The 13,541-nt window shown below is 37.7% G+C and overlaps 2 protein-coding genes and 1 pseudogene across 4 annotated transcripts in view; 2 read left to right on the forward strand and 1 right to left on the reverse strand.

Annotated features, from left to right (window-relative positions):
* Window positions 1–7,858, reverse strand: part of LOC111327742 (glutamate receptor ionotropic, kainate 3) — a 9,846-nt gene extending 1,988 nt beyond the window's left edge. The window contains exons 1-14 of one of the 3 annotated variants that reach the window (XM_022931985.2): window positions 7,404–7,858; window positions 5,291–5,387; window positions 4,899–5,030; window positions 4,564–4,803; window positions 4,248–4,453; window positions 4,059–4,106; window positions 3,660–3,791; window positions 3,033–3,164; window positions 2,763–2,867; window positions 2,288–2,407; window positions 1,738–1,932; window positions 1,103–1,463; window positions 521–883; window positions 18–188 (exon numbers count right to left, since the gene is read on the reverse strand). In XM_022931985.2, the coding sequence (XP_022787720.1) occupies window positions 18–188; window positions 521–883; window positions 1,103–1,463; window positions 1,738–1,932; window positions 2,288–2,407; window positions 2,763–2,867; window positions 3,033–3,164; window positions 3,660–3,791; window positions 4,059–4,106; window positions 4,248–4,453; window positions 4,564–4,803; window positions 4,899–5,030; window positions 5,291–5,378 (2,293 nt within the window). In that variant the 5' untranslated portion in view covers window positions 5,379–5,387; window positions 7,404–7,858. Of the gene's footprint in view, window positions 1–17; window positions 189–520; window positions 884–1,102; window positions 1,464–1,737; window positions 1,933–2,287; window positions 2,408–2,762; window positions 2,868–3,032; window positions 3,165–3,659; window positions 3,792–4,058; window positions 4,107–4,247; window positions 4,454–4,563; window positions 4,804–4,898; window positions 5,031–5,290; window positions 5,388–5,652; window positions 5,881–7,403 lie in introns of those variants that run through there. The other 2 variants (XM_022931986.2, XM_022931987.2) reach the window with 2 other exon arrangements.
* The window catches only part of LOC148740617 (uncharacterized), a 1,045,961-nt pseudogene that overhangs the window by 828,541 nt on the left and 203,879 nt on the right, over window positions 1–13,541 (forward strand).
* LOC111327800 (tropomyosin-2) lies at window positions 11,476–12,799 on the forward strand. The gene has a single exon (XM_022932075.2). It carries the CDS (start codon window positions 11,602–11,604, stop codon window positions 12,343–12,345), a length of 744 nt encoding a protein of 247 aa, XP_022787810.1. The 5' UTR covers window positions 11,476–11,601; the 3' UTR covers window positions 12,346–12,799.

A 13,541-nucleotide genomic window follows, 5' to 3' on the forward strand; every position in this document is an offset into this window, starting at 1 on the left:
AGAAAAATAGAGCATACATGTTTCCTCTTCAACTGGACATTTATTTGTACTCTCCCACCACTTTCTTTTCAAGCTGGCGAGAAAATCATTCTCGTGCAGACGCAAAATGGCCAGTGTGAAGTCATTCACGTGAGGATCATTGGCTTGGAAGGCGAGTGCAAGTCCTTTGGACGTGCTTAGACCTGGAACTGAAACAAAACTGAACCTAAGTTATGACTCATTATGATGAGTATTTATTAATCCGACGATCAGATCAAATCTCGGTCGGTTTGTTGAATATTTCAGCGAAGCTAATACGAAGATGAGAAGTCTTGGATACGAGTATCAGGATTTTTGGAATAAACTTATCTGATCCTTTCGTGATTATTTTTTTTTCTTTTTGTCGGTGTACATTTATCACAAACTTGGAAGGAATAACCCCACTCCACTCATGGCGGCGAGTTGTTGGGAAGACGATTTGCGTCAACGTAGAAATCTCATTACCGGGTAACCTTCATTAATCAAAAGCTGAGATATTTACCAACTTGTAGGTCACAGGGTTTGTTATTGGCGATATCTTGAAGAAAAGGCCTGTCGGTGATAAACGCGAACTCTTCTTTCTCTCTCACCCACTCAACGCCCTGAGCTGTGTCTTTAGCTAGAGTTCCGTCCGATTTGATTTTGTGCCATATTTTTTTGTGTGTTTCGTAGCCACTGGTCTTAAAGAACTCTGAAGTGCTGGAGGAGTCGAGTATTGCTACCGAATACGATGATTTTACGATGTCTTCTAGGTTGTTGATCGGATGTTCGGCATTCTTTACGGTGAAGAAAGCGGCCAAATTAGCAGTATATGTTGAGACCCAGATTAATATGCAAAACCAGTAGCAACCAGTGAGGATACGACCTAAAGAAGTAAGACAGCATCGTTAAAAATTATTGCGGCATGGAATGATGACTTAAGGGAGATCATTAAGCTGAGTAGTTGTGCGTTTGTTCTGCTCTCATCTGTTACTTTTTACAAAATACGCACAATAGAAAACTAAATAGTAATGACAAACTCTAGCTAAACTCTACTGGCAGTAGAATACTGACCAAAGCCTGACAAGTGGAGAATCACTCCCACCTGATAGACTTTTTGGCGTGTTATCTCCTCCTTGCTGCAGCATGCAGGCCAAAGCAAACCATACACTGTTGAAGAAACTAAACTCCTCAGATGTTCCTCGACCATTTTCATCTTTGTATCCATAAGGACTGTAGTAATTTATTACAAACACAGCAATGGAGATGATCACGAGGGTAGCCAAGGTAGCGAACCAAACTTGATTATCAAACGGATTCATAAACTGCAGCAGGTCATACTTTTCCTTGACTGATGTTTTTTTCAATAGTATATCTTCAGTGTAATACATGAAAGGTATGCTAAAGTCCACTACCTTTTCACGGCTTTCTGTTATAGTGAGTGCCGCAACGATCATATCGGCGCGCTTCGAATAGAGAAGAACAGCTATTTAGAAGTGCACTTCTATCCTCAGTTTCTGCATAAAAAGTCTTTCTTGTTAGTGACAAGCCAGTTATAACTCTGTTCAGTAGTATATCCGCGACCTTTCGCCATCCGGTTTATCAACACTTTCACTGATCTGTAAAATCTTAGTCATTGGAGAGTAACTTTGTACAAATACAGAGGGTCAGCATCATAATTCTTATCTCTTTCTCATATCGTTGTTTATTTACTGAAAAGGATCATTTATGGAATCTTACCTCATTTACAATCTCGTTCATCATTCCATTCCAAGTTCCATCTTCATTTTCAGTGCCGTACTTCCCGTCAGGGGAGAGGTAGAGCTCATAGGTGAATTTAAGATTTCTTGCCAGCTCATTCAGAAGGTCAATGCAGTATCCTTCAAACGAAAATCCGCCATTTTCATTTTTCACCCTCATTATAAAGGGAGAATCCTGAAGTTAAAGAAACAGCATCAGAACCGTTACATTTTTATAAAGTCTTTCGATTTCCGGCATAAATTGATCTAATTCGCATTCGAGGTTACCTAAAAGATCATGATCAAACACTAACATACTAACATTGTGGCAGAAAAACGTCTTCAAATCAAATTATATCCAATGAAGAATGAAATCTTCTTGGTTTGTTTTCCTTTCCTCAACTGACCGAGATTATTGGTCACTTACAGTACTATTTCATCTTCGAATTTTTCAACAGATGCGCTTTTCCTCCTATTTCCACTGATTTGACTTAACTTGTTAATTTTACTAAAATGAATGCATCTCACAAATTCAGTCTGTGTTTCATTACCATTAACACAACAGCCCTTAGCTTTCTCCCCTCCAGAGTTGTTTGCGATAGTGGGTTATCCATGTTACGCAGGATATTTCCAGACAACACGGCGCCTTTAGTTGAATTCCAGGTACCTATCTAAAAAGAAAAAAAAAAGAAAAAACAACGCAACAAGTACGATATAAAACGAACTCAGTTGAGTATCCTTGGATAGAATGAGTGCAGATCTTCTCCAAATGCCTTTAAGACTGAGAGCGATTTTGTTTTAAAATCTGTGCTGATAGGTTCGGCCTCAATATCAAGGACGTTCAAGTAGCCCTTTACGTCGACATCTTGATTATTTTACATACCAGTTTCCTTTACGTTTATAAAATCAAAAAGGCAAATTTGATTTAAATTTCAATCACGAAAACTAAATCGATTGAATGTTCAAATCATTTCAACATTAGTTAGAACAAGAGATTGGGTCCAATTTGAGGCTTAAGATACCTACTCTCTTAAATGAATTGTTACGAAGATTTAAAATTTTCAGATCAATTCTTGTACGTTCTCCTTGCTCGTCAAATTGGAGAATTCCTGTAGTTCCATTGATACTGACCTGTTTCATAGATATAATAGAACAGATAAACTTCAGTTTGGTGAACAAGTCTCCCTGAATTTCCAAACGTAAATTGATGCACCTCTCATGCTACTAAGATGGGTTCTAAGGTGTACCATAGAAGTGATTGACAGGACCTATAGACCCAAACCAAAGAGTCTTTACCTTCCTTAAGCATGTTAACATTGCTTTGGTTTCTTCAGGACCAATATCAGACCCGTTGATTGATGAACAAGGCTCTCTACTTGCTGCACTGTTGATTATCTGGACTGCGTCAAAACTAACTGCGGCCAAATGCTGTTGTAATGGAGAAGTTAATTTAATTACTTCCTTTCGTTAAATTTGGAAAGAAGAACAGATACCAATGAACTAAGAAAAATGAATCAGGATATCTGCAAACCCCTAACGACAGACTCGCTCCACACTCAGAACCTAAGAAGTTTTTGCAAGACAATGCCCATTCCCTCTCTCGTTCAACATCAATATTATGTATAACATTCAGATTTCATGTTTTCTTTTATTAGACATTCTTTACATATGAATAAGCTGCTATGCCATTGAATTCTTATGTCGCTCCTTTCAAGACTTACTTATAAAAAATATAATAAATTTACTTTTCAAGAACTTCATCTGTACATGTAGTCGTGAATACTAAACTTAGCGAGCGAGAACACGCGTGTTTATGTTAACTCAGAACACCCTTTTCGTTATTGTTTGATGTAATCACTCCTACATATCTGACCGTAACAGCAACAAAACGAGATGAAATGTGCATTTACACATGAAACCTGCCTTGTCAACGGAACTGCTGAGATTATTTCCAAGTGCAAGCTTCAGCAGATCGTCAACTGTATGATCATCGTACGACAGCTTTAAAGCTACCACTGAATTTTGGTAGCAGGTTAAATTCAAAGGCATATCCACCTAAAGAGTAATAAATAAAATACCGTAAATTTAGTTTGATTTGACCCTGGCCACCTAGCATTCGTCTAAAACCTGCCACCAAGTGCTGTGTGGGTTTAAAGCAGTAGACTGCAGGGCCCAAGAGTCTATTAACTTGCTACACTGAGTTGGGATATATTTACCTCACTGGTTACGTTGTCTTCCAGTGTCTGTCTATTCGGCATTTGATCTCAGAATTCATTGACTATAAAAGTTTGTTTTAAAGTCTAAAAGTTTTGTTTATCAAACCTGTCCTTGGATAATCCAAATATATGTCTTTCTGTGGTTGCAAGGCTTCTATGATGAAATAAAAAATGTTTTTAAAGTCATAAAGCTCTCGTTTGAAGAATTATCCTCATATAATATTACTTTGGTGAATCAAAATGCAATGGAAAAGCAAGACATTTCTAGGAGAGTAAAATTGGAGAATTTTGTTACCTGTTGTAACATTAGCTGGATGTTTTTATTTTCCAAGTAGAGTACAACAATTTCAGCATCAAAGTCCTTTACTTGTTCCATTGCTGTCTGTATGGGTGCTGTTTGCTCTTCGTCCTGTCCCTGCTCAGAGAGTTGAACTAAATTCACAGTCAGCTGTAATTTTTGGGTGATAGCGACGAAAAAGCCAGCCTTGTACACGTGACGCTCTAAACAAAAACACGCACACAAAAAAAATGACAGTCACAAATTTATCACGCTCACCAACTGACAGGGCCATAAGTTCAGTATAAACAACTGAGAACGAAGCATCGTTAACCTTCATAGACAAGAACAATGTTTTTCCATCCAAAGGTATTCACAATGTCAAGTGTTGCACGCGCATAGTCTTTGTATCCCACTGACATCTGTATCGACTTCTCACAATGGCCTAAGGGTCCACTGTCATGTCGGAGACGAATGAGTGGAATACCAGTTACCGTAGACAGTGCGCATGCGGGCGTCGTCGCTTCAATTCCCTCAATAAGTGTAATGACGTTGCTTTTGAAAATCGTAGAGGCTGAAATAAATTAGATTGCAAAAATCTTGTATCTTTAACTTAAAAAAAGAGCTTTAGAATAACTGGTAAAATCGACAAATAAAACTTTCTTTCACCTTGATTAAATAGATTCACTGGGTCAGAAATGTTAAATTTCTTTAAAACCACTGAGACATTACTCGACCTGGAGGCGTTGTTGAAGACTGAGTTCACTGCATGGAACTCAGCTGAGTGACCAATAACAAATCCTGCATAAAATTGGAAAAAAAGAATTTCTTCAAATACGCTTCTGTTTGTTGTGTTTTAAACGCGTTGTTCAACGAGTGTTTAGGAATTGTTTTATAATTTTATGATGGTGTGCCTTGTTATCTAGCGATCGATGTGGTATTATGATAAATGATTGAATTGAACTCCTAGAAGTTCAATTGCTGGGAATATTTTATCTTGTAGTTTGGTTTGGGGTAGATAATGACGGTCCATGATGAGCTCAATGATAATTATAACTTACCACAAGTTAATTTCCTGTTTGTTGCATTAATCCTCTGTAGTAATGACATCGCAACGAATACCTCAAAGAAAAGGGCTCTTGTCTTCATCCTGTGGTCCTAAAAAGTGACAGAATAAATGGATTAAAGGCAGACAAGGAGGCAAATAAACAGATAAATAAACGGATAAATAAGACTAATAACAAAGCAATAGTTTAGTTAGAACACTGAACACTAAATCAGTAACAAAAATGATAAATGAAAAAGATAAGTTGATGCTGTCTTTGTTTCAGTTATGGGAAGAATTGGCTTCTTGAGTGTTTGTATTCACTGTTTCGTGTTGTATATCGTTTGTGCAAAGAATAAAAATTAAATTGTTTTCTACCTTTTGGGCCAAAGAAGAATAATTTTGCCAGTAAAATGATATATATTTATTTGGACGAATAAACTGCAAAAACGTCTCTTGGAATTAAGATGGACCAAAAATAGATATTTCTCGAGAACAAGAGTATTGCTCCGTCAGGTAATCAGATTGTCATGCCAGACCCCCGAGGTGAGCTGAGGTTTATTAACATCTTTGCCAGATTGTTCCAGATTATGACATATTTCCATTTATAAACTAGCTGTAAACAAAAATGAAAGTATCAGAATCTGGAAGTAAATTCCTGAATAGAAAAGTAGTGCGTTATACTAGGAATTTGCCGCACTAAACAACTGGCATATTGATGATATTGGGCATTAAAAAGTTGGCTTCAAATCAAAATAAAAACAAAAAATTAATTCAAAGAAACAAAATGTGTTTTAGTGAAAACTTTACTGACGCATACTTACAAAATAAATATTTGCGAGTGGATTTCTTCGCACTTCAGTGTATTTTTTTCTTTTTTATGATAAGTACACGTGATAAATATAGAACAAGCGGTTTGTACGCCATCCTAAATTTTCGTTCCATCCAAGCGAATTATTTTTCTCAGCAGCAATTATCGCCTCATGATGAATAATTAATTATTCAACGAGAAAATAATATTTTCGTCGCACCCTAGAGATAAGGGTTAATGGTAATGGATAAAGTAAATAAATCATACCCTAGTTAACTGAGAAAGTAATTTCGATCGTGAGGTTTAAGAAAAATATATCGATCCAGAAACAGTTTATGAAAAATGGATAGGTGCTTACTAGATATTCTCCAGTCTATCTAATATTTTTCCGTCTAAGAGGAGGCTCCTTTGTCTGATTCTTGACATGAATGTTTCTTCTAATGCTTCTCATAATGTATCCGTCTCAAATCAACGTTTGTCTTTAGATTGGCCTGTAGAGGTTGGCCGTTGACCAGTATGTCTTCGAAATAAGTGTTACTAATTGAACGGTTTAGCTTTAACTCGGACGAGGGCAAATTTATCAATTAAACAGCTTTGAAATCCGTAAAGTAATAAACACAGTACCTACAATAGTTGTTTCTTTTTGACATTGGCAGACAACACAAAAAGATAACCTAATTTTCTCCTTCTGACTCTTAATTTAATCTTTTATAGAACGAGAAAAAGAAATTAAGTTCAACGACCAGAGCTACTTTTCTCCAAATCCGAATTCACAATCACTCTAGGTAGCATACTTTTTATGTGTTCACGGTTTTTTTTTTTTTTTTTTTAATTTGATATCTTTGTGAATAAGCTGCCACGCGCAACCGGTGAATACTTTACATCAACGTCCCGTTAGAATGTGTGTGGAAATTAAAGTGATCAAACTCTTCACATTTTCAAGAAAATTTTAACAACAAATTCGATGAAAATTATTTTATGGAAATTATTGGGACGTAACACAATAACGGCTAAGATTGAGTAAAATCCACAATCCGTAGTTAATTTGAGATCCCAGGTTTGAATTCCGAGACAGTCCAACCCTTGCGACCTAACTTCAAAATCCGCGAATCTGTTCCGATTTATCACAATTAATTCTCGCAGTTTTTAAGTATAAATTCATCGATCCGCTAAACTCTTCGTCCTCCCGCTCTTCGGCAGCCATTGTAAAGCATCTATGGTATATACGTGTTATTCAAGAAATCAATTGCAATCCACATATGACTTACCATCACTAACTGAATAAGGACATAAAAACATACAAGTACACAAAACTCACCTGTTATCAGGTTTGCACATTACTGTTTATCAAACTGACAAGAAAGAACTTTGTGCCTTCCGTAGGGTCGAGGAACAAGTTTGATACAAACTAAATTTGTGCGCTGGAGATCGATATACGGAGACATCTGCCAGTTGAGTCTTAAGTGGAAACTGCAGATAAATTATTTAAGAGCACGGTTGGGCATTTAGCAACCTTCATACTACAACTTAAATTATTATCTCACAGTTCGCTAATTTTGCTACATTTCTCCCCTAAAACTTTTCAAAGTTGTATTGAAATCTCCTTCAAGCCGGACGACTTTAGATACCGGTCCAACAATACAAAATTTAACACCAAAAGTTTGAATTTTGCTCTTGGTAATTTCATAAGAACACCAGATTGGTGTCGAAAAACCGAAGGTATACAGGAATTGGAGATGGAACCATGATTGAAACCGTGAAGGGATTTATCAGTGGTGTATTTCCAGAGCAAAACAAACTCTAATTAACTTCTATGAATTTTTGTTATCCGCACCAAGCAGTATGAGATGTGTAAAGCAGCTGCCTGTTTCCTTTCTTCACCTTCAAAACATCGATCAGATGGGGCTTAATTTAATGTTATGTACCCTTCTCCTCAACCAGTGGTAGCAAACACAAGATTTGTAGGACATTCTCGAATTTATAAAAAATCCTCTAACGATTTGATAATTTAAAAAAAAGTGTATCATGCAAATTACATGGTTTAGACAGTACCGCCGAGATAGGCTTACCTCTCTTGTCACCATGGTGAAATTATAATGCACCTTAAAGTTTTTGTAGAGGGAGGGGTGAGTAAAGAGAGAAACAGCTTATTGCGGAAAAAGAGATCAATAATCATTTCATATTTTTTTCAAATGAAAGTAATACATATCTTAGATTTCATATTTCTTTCAGTCAGATTTGTTTAAATGGGAAATCATTAAGCCATCATGTTACTGATCGAAAGTCGATATGCCTAACTAGGTGATTAACTTCCCCACCACTCAACGCCATCACCTGCGAGGACAAACGAGGCTTTGAGAAATTCGTGCTGACGCGTACTGACGCGGCGAGAGATCTCCTCTGAGTGCTAGCATCGATAATTTTTAGTACCAGACCCCTGGAAAACCTATCTCTGACTCGTCTCAAACCTGCGGCGCTAATAATTACGGCTTGCTGGTTGGTTAGCGTCTAAAGAAACTGTAATATTACGTCGGTGGGGGACACAACAAGATAAGGTGGGTTCATAAAAAAGTAAGGTGGTTTTATCCGAACTGGATTTACTATGTGAGTTTAAAATTGTAAGGAGTTTCTAAAGCTGGCGTTTCGAGAGTTAACCCTCAGCCTTTTGCTCAACGAAGGCTTATATATATTATATTTCTGTAACTATGTGAAATTTCATTTCCGGCCTGAGAAATTTCAGCTCACGCAGTTACCAAGATTGATAATATAGGACCTTTTTTAACTCAACTAATACCGGTCTGTAGTTCTCGCATTGACATAACTTGAGTTATAGGCTACTCCAATCCTCATGTGGACACAAAATTTTTTATGGAGAAACGGATCAGTCAGTGGGAAATCTGAACCAGCTTGTTTGACAGGGTGCACACTGAAAGGAGCTCGGTTCATTAACAATACTGCCTCTTTACGACCTTTTACTCTGCTCCACACCCCGATCATGGAAACTAGAGAGCGCTCCAGCCAAACGGTTTGAAGAAGGACCTGAAGACCAACGCGGAGTGTACAAAGGGGCTATGTCAAGCTGTGAGTTAGCTTCCAGTTTGTCACTTATACGTGTCAGATCGCCATTGTTTCCCACTGTTAAAGACAAAAAGCAGAGCGCGTGGCTGTGGAACCCGACAATCCCAAGATGTAGCCGGTCACGTACTATTATTGTGTACGATGCGAAAATTCTTCATGCCGTTGATTATTGGTCGTATCGTTTTGTGATTTAAGACAAACTTCAACAAAATTACAATCTGAAATTAACCGCAAGAAATAAGAATATGAGGTACCCGGCACGCGGGTACATTGTCAGAAAATAGGCAGAAATAAAAAAGCAGCTTCCATGGAGGACATATTTCATTGAAATAACCCAAATAATGCGTGCTAAAGACAAGTAAATACATTCTTTTTTATAACAACCTTTTTTTTATATGAACTTTCAGGCTGAGATTGGCCACAATTTTATATCAAGAACTTACAAAGTGAGAACATTCCCAGGCTGAGAGTCAATTAAGAGCGTCTTTATTTTACTAATTTTTTTGTTCGTGATAAGTATAAATAGAGGTAGAAATTAAACTGTGATACAACAGGACAATTAACTCAAATACTTAAGGACATTTTTTAGCATTGATTTATTGAATTACCATACCACACAATTAAGAACAAGTCATGATGGTTTTAAGAATCAATTCGCAGTGCAAGATAAGAACATTTACCCTCACTCTCCTATAAATAAAGAGTGTAAATTAAAAAAAAATGTGACTGATGGATGTCACCTTAGGAGTTCAACGGTACCAAGAAATTGAAGCGTGCACCGGCTTAAAATATGACTGATCCGAAAAATGAAATACCTGAAAATCCGGAATTTGCAGGAACTCGTGGAAAATTTATGAAGTCGTGACATCAAACAAAGAACTTAAACTCAGCAACGAGCGGCATTTGAAGTTCCTACAACTTCATGGCGTATTCTTGAATTAGAAAAAAAAATTTGCCCAAACAAAAACTGAGGCCTCTCAAGACTAATGCAAGATAAGGTCCCAAAGACTAATGTAGGATAAGGTCCCAAAGACTAATGTAAGATTAGGTCCCAAAGACTAATGTAAGATAAGGTCCCAAAGGAAATATATTGTTTTTGCAAAAGCTTTCTTTTAAGGAACTGAATACATAATGATCAGGAAATCTTTTCGGGTCTCCTTCTATTTTTTGTTATGAAATTGATTTCCCGATTTCTTTTGCTCTACCCAAGCAAAACGGCGGCGTGGGTGGCTCTTGAAATTCTCCTCCATCCAATGAATGCAACGCAAGACGAAGACACGGCCGAGAATCGACGTATCGGTGAAATATTCACATCAAAACAATGCCCAATTAATATGCGAGTTGAATAATTTATTAGAGCCTCGGTGGTTACGTAGATTTGAGCCGATTATATGACACCCATCGGAAATGGCCAAACTGTTGAATAAAGCCGGCAAGGCGTGTTTTCAAGTTACTTGGTTTCCCGTTCGCATAGGCAAGTCGTGACCTGGCCTTTTCTATAAATATAAATTGAGACAGACTTGTAAATCCGACCGACCTTAAGAGATTTTCAAGTTCTCATCGCCTTCCTACAAGGCAGGAAATAAGTGAGCTTTGGTTCGCTACAGTTTATTTTGATTCTCCTGCAAATACAGCGAGCGGCTGATGTTAACAAAATTTGTTGTTGATTTTATATTGGATCCTGTCCTCCTTTGGCTATAATAGATATCACGCTTGGTACAAAGCTAAGATTGTCATCTTGTTCAATATCCAATAATCCAATGTCAGATAGAAACCATTGATTTATCTTGTCCATCATCTCATTTTAGGGCCGGAAAACTCATGTACCGGACGGAATGCGGCAAAAGGTTTTGTAGTAATGCATGCATAGGTCAGCTTGCCCGCCTGATCCCTGAAACTGAACTACACTAACATAATTTATGATTGTGAAATAATACAGAACTGTACTATCTCATTTGTTTAGAATACGGACTCTGGACGGCTCTCAAGGTCTCTGTCCAATCCGGAATTTCACACAGCTTTTTGTGCCTTTTTAACATTTGTAACAAAATCTAAAGAACTGCAATGCAAGTCAGAGTACGAACTGGCCAGTCCTTCATTAAGGAATCTTCAAGTGTTAATTTTGACATTTCATTTCACGAGCCGTTACTTTGAAGTATTGACGCGGTTCAACTGCCCTGTTGGCAGTCTTGTTTGACTGATAGCTGTCGCTTTTTAGAATATCAAAGTATTACGTCGGTCCCTTGAGTAAATAATTTTGGCCAATGTGAAGCAGCGGTGCGAATCAAGCGATTATCCTGTCATTTGGTGGTTTTTGATTAAACATTAATACCCGGGTTGATTATCACTCAAGCATCACGGGACGTTACCGCCTTTACCGACCATCATTTTGCTCGCTGTCTTCGACATCTTCCTGGAATTTCAAAGCTTAAGCCACAATGTCTTTAACAAAACTCAAAGAAAAAATGACAAAATTAAAAGATGATACGGAAAAAGCGGAGGCGAGAGAGGCTGACGCAAAATTTCTGTTGAAAGATAAAATGGAAAAGATGGAAAGAGACGTGAACGAGGCAGAAGGATTAAAGCGAAGGATCAAGCTGCTAAAGTATGATCTTGAGAAGACAAATGATCGCTTGGAAGAGGCAGGTGGAAGACTAGGCGAGATCACCCAGAAAGGTGAAAACGAAGAGATGGTTCGCAAAGAACTGGAGGAATTTGAAGAAGAGGGGGACGAGAGAATTAGCATGTTGGAAGAAAGCGTCACTGAAGCCGCTAAGCTAAGGGAAGAAAAGGTCCACCTACTCAACGAAGCCGAGCGCAAGTTGGTTGTAATCCAAAGCGATCTGCAGGCTGCGAAAGACAAAGAAAAAAAGTCTTTGGATAAATGCGAAAAATTGAAGTGTACGCTGCAAAATTACACTGAACAAGCAAAGGCACTAGAGGAATTAGACGAAGAGGCGAGCGAGAAGGAGCTGCTGAGCGAAGAAAAGATGGAGTTTCTGAAGGAACAACTTAAAGAGGCCAATGTTAGAGCAGAATCAGCCGAGAGGGAGGTTACCAAACTTGAGCGGCTAAAGGAGGAAACATCTTCTGATATCAGTGGTTGGGTTGAAAAGACAGAACAACTACAGAATGAAATGCAGAAAATTATATTGATGGATGATTCGGACGATGACGACTAAACCTTTACATACGTGAGACTGTATTCAGTTTCAACGAATTTGTTGGTACTTGATTAACACCCAGCTAAATTTGCCTGAGGAGAATTTTTATTTAATCAGTCATGAAGTCTATCTATTCAGTTTTCATTCTCTGTCTTGAAATGTCTCCGCAATTTCACCGAGGCATTTATGCAAATATAAAAAAGCCAAACGTAATCCATTTGGCTTATTTACTCTTTCGAGGTGTTGATTTTCCAGCTTCTCAAGGAAACAACCAAATATTTTGATTTTCCGCTCTCCCGCAGTGCAGGTTAAGTCTACTTATTGTTACATGATACTTCAACGTCGAAATAGTTTGTATTTCATCTACATGTATTTCTTTCATGTGCATTTGTACTCAATATTGGCCACTTTGTTTACCTTAGTCGGAATAATTAACTACCTGAAATTAAAATTTTTTACTTAAATAATCAAACTGCTGTTTCTTTTGGCTGCTCCTGGAACTAGGTAATTGTTTTACCCGGTTTTCTATGCTTAGGTTTCATGATCATTTGCGGTAATGCTGTGAGGGTTGCGATGTTACCAAGATCACGGACATGGACAAATTATTATAGCATTTGAACCTGGCTATATCTAGTATGTCTATTTTCGTTACTGAACTACAGAAATGTGTGGAATCTCTGGCTGAACTAAAATGGAAATTAAACCGTTTGCGGAAATTTTATTGTGTGCGATAGGAGAAAAAAATCCCACTCCACGGAGTCCTTATCGAAAGCCGACTTGAAGTCTGTCACGCAATTCTGCGGGTGAATGAACAAAACATCTCTTCGGCCAGTCCAATGTTTTTAGATAGCGGTGTGAATAAGGCACTAAATGAATAAATTAGTAACTACATTGATTAATAGATAAGTAATGAGTTTAACAAAAACAGACTTGAACGAATAATAGCCGGCTACAGAACATCATCTTAGCGAGTGTTCGTGCTCGCCTCGCGCTAACCTCTGTTCGCATAAAAAATTCGCCTGTTCTGAGTAGATGGGCGAGAAATAATAAAACAAAACAAGTAATCTAATTAATCTTTGAGAGTATGCCGACAAATAACTCGATTTAGAGCAGAACAACTACTCTGTTGATGTCCACTGCACTTCGGTCGCGTTAAAAACACATGCTACCCACGCAACTCAATACTAGTCTTTCACTTCCAACATTTAGCATTA

This window comes from Stylophora pistillata, chromosome 2 (assembly GCF_964205215.1).
Source record: "Stylophora pistillata chromosome 2, jaStyPist1.2, whole genome shotgun sequence".
NCBI classification, from domain to species: domain Eukaryota; kingdom Metazoa; phylum Cnidaria; class Anthozoa; order Scleractinia; family Pocilloporidae; genus Stylophora; species Stylophora pistillata.

Excerpts from the sequence above, each read along its gene's own strand:
- LOC111327800 (XM_022932075.2), top strand. The coding sequence starts at position 11,602 with ATGTCTTTAACAAAACTCAAAGAAAAAATGACAAAATTAAAAGATGAT.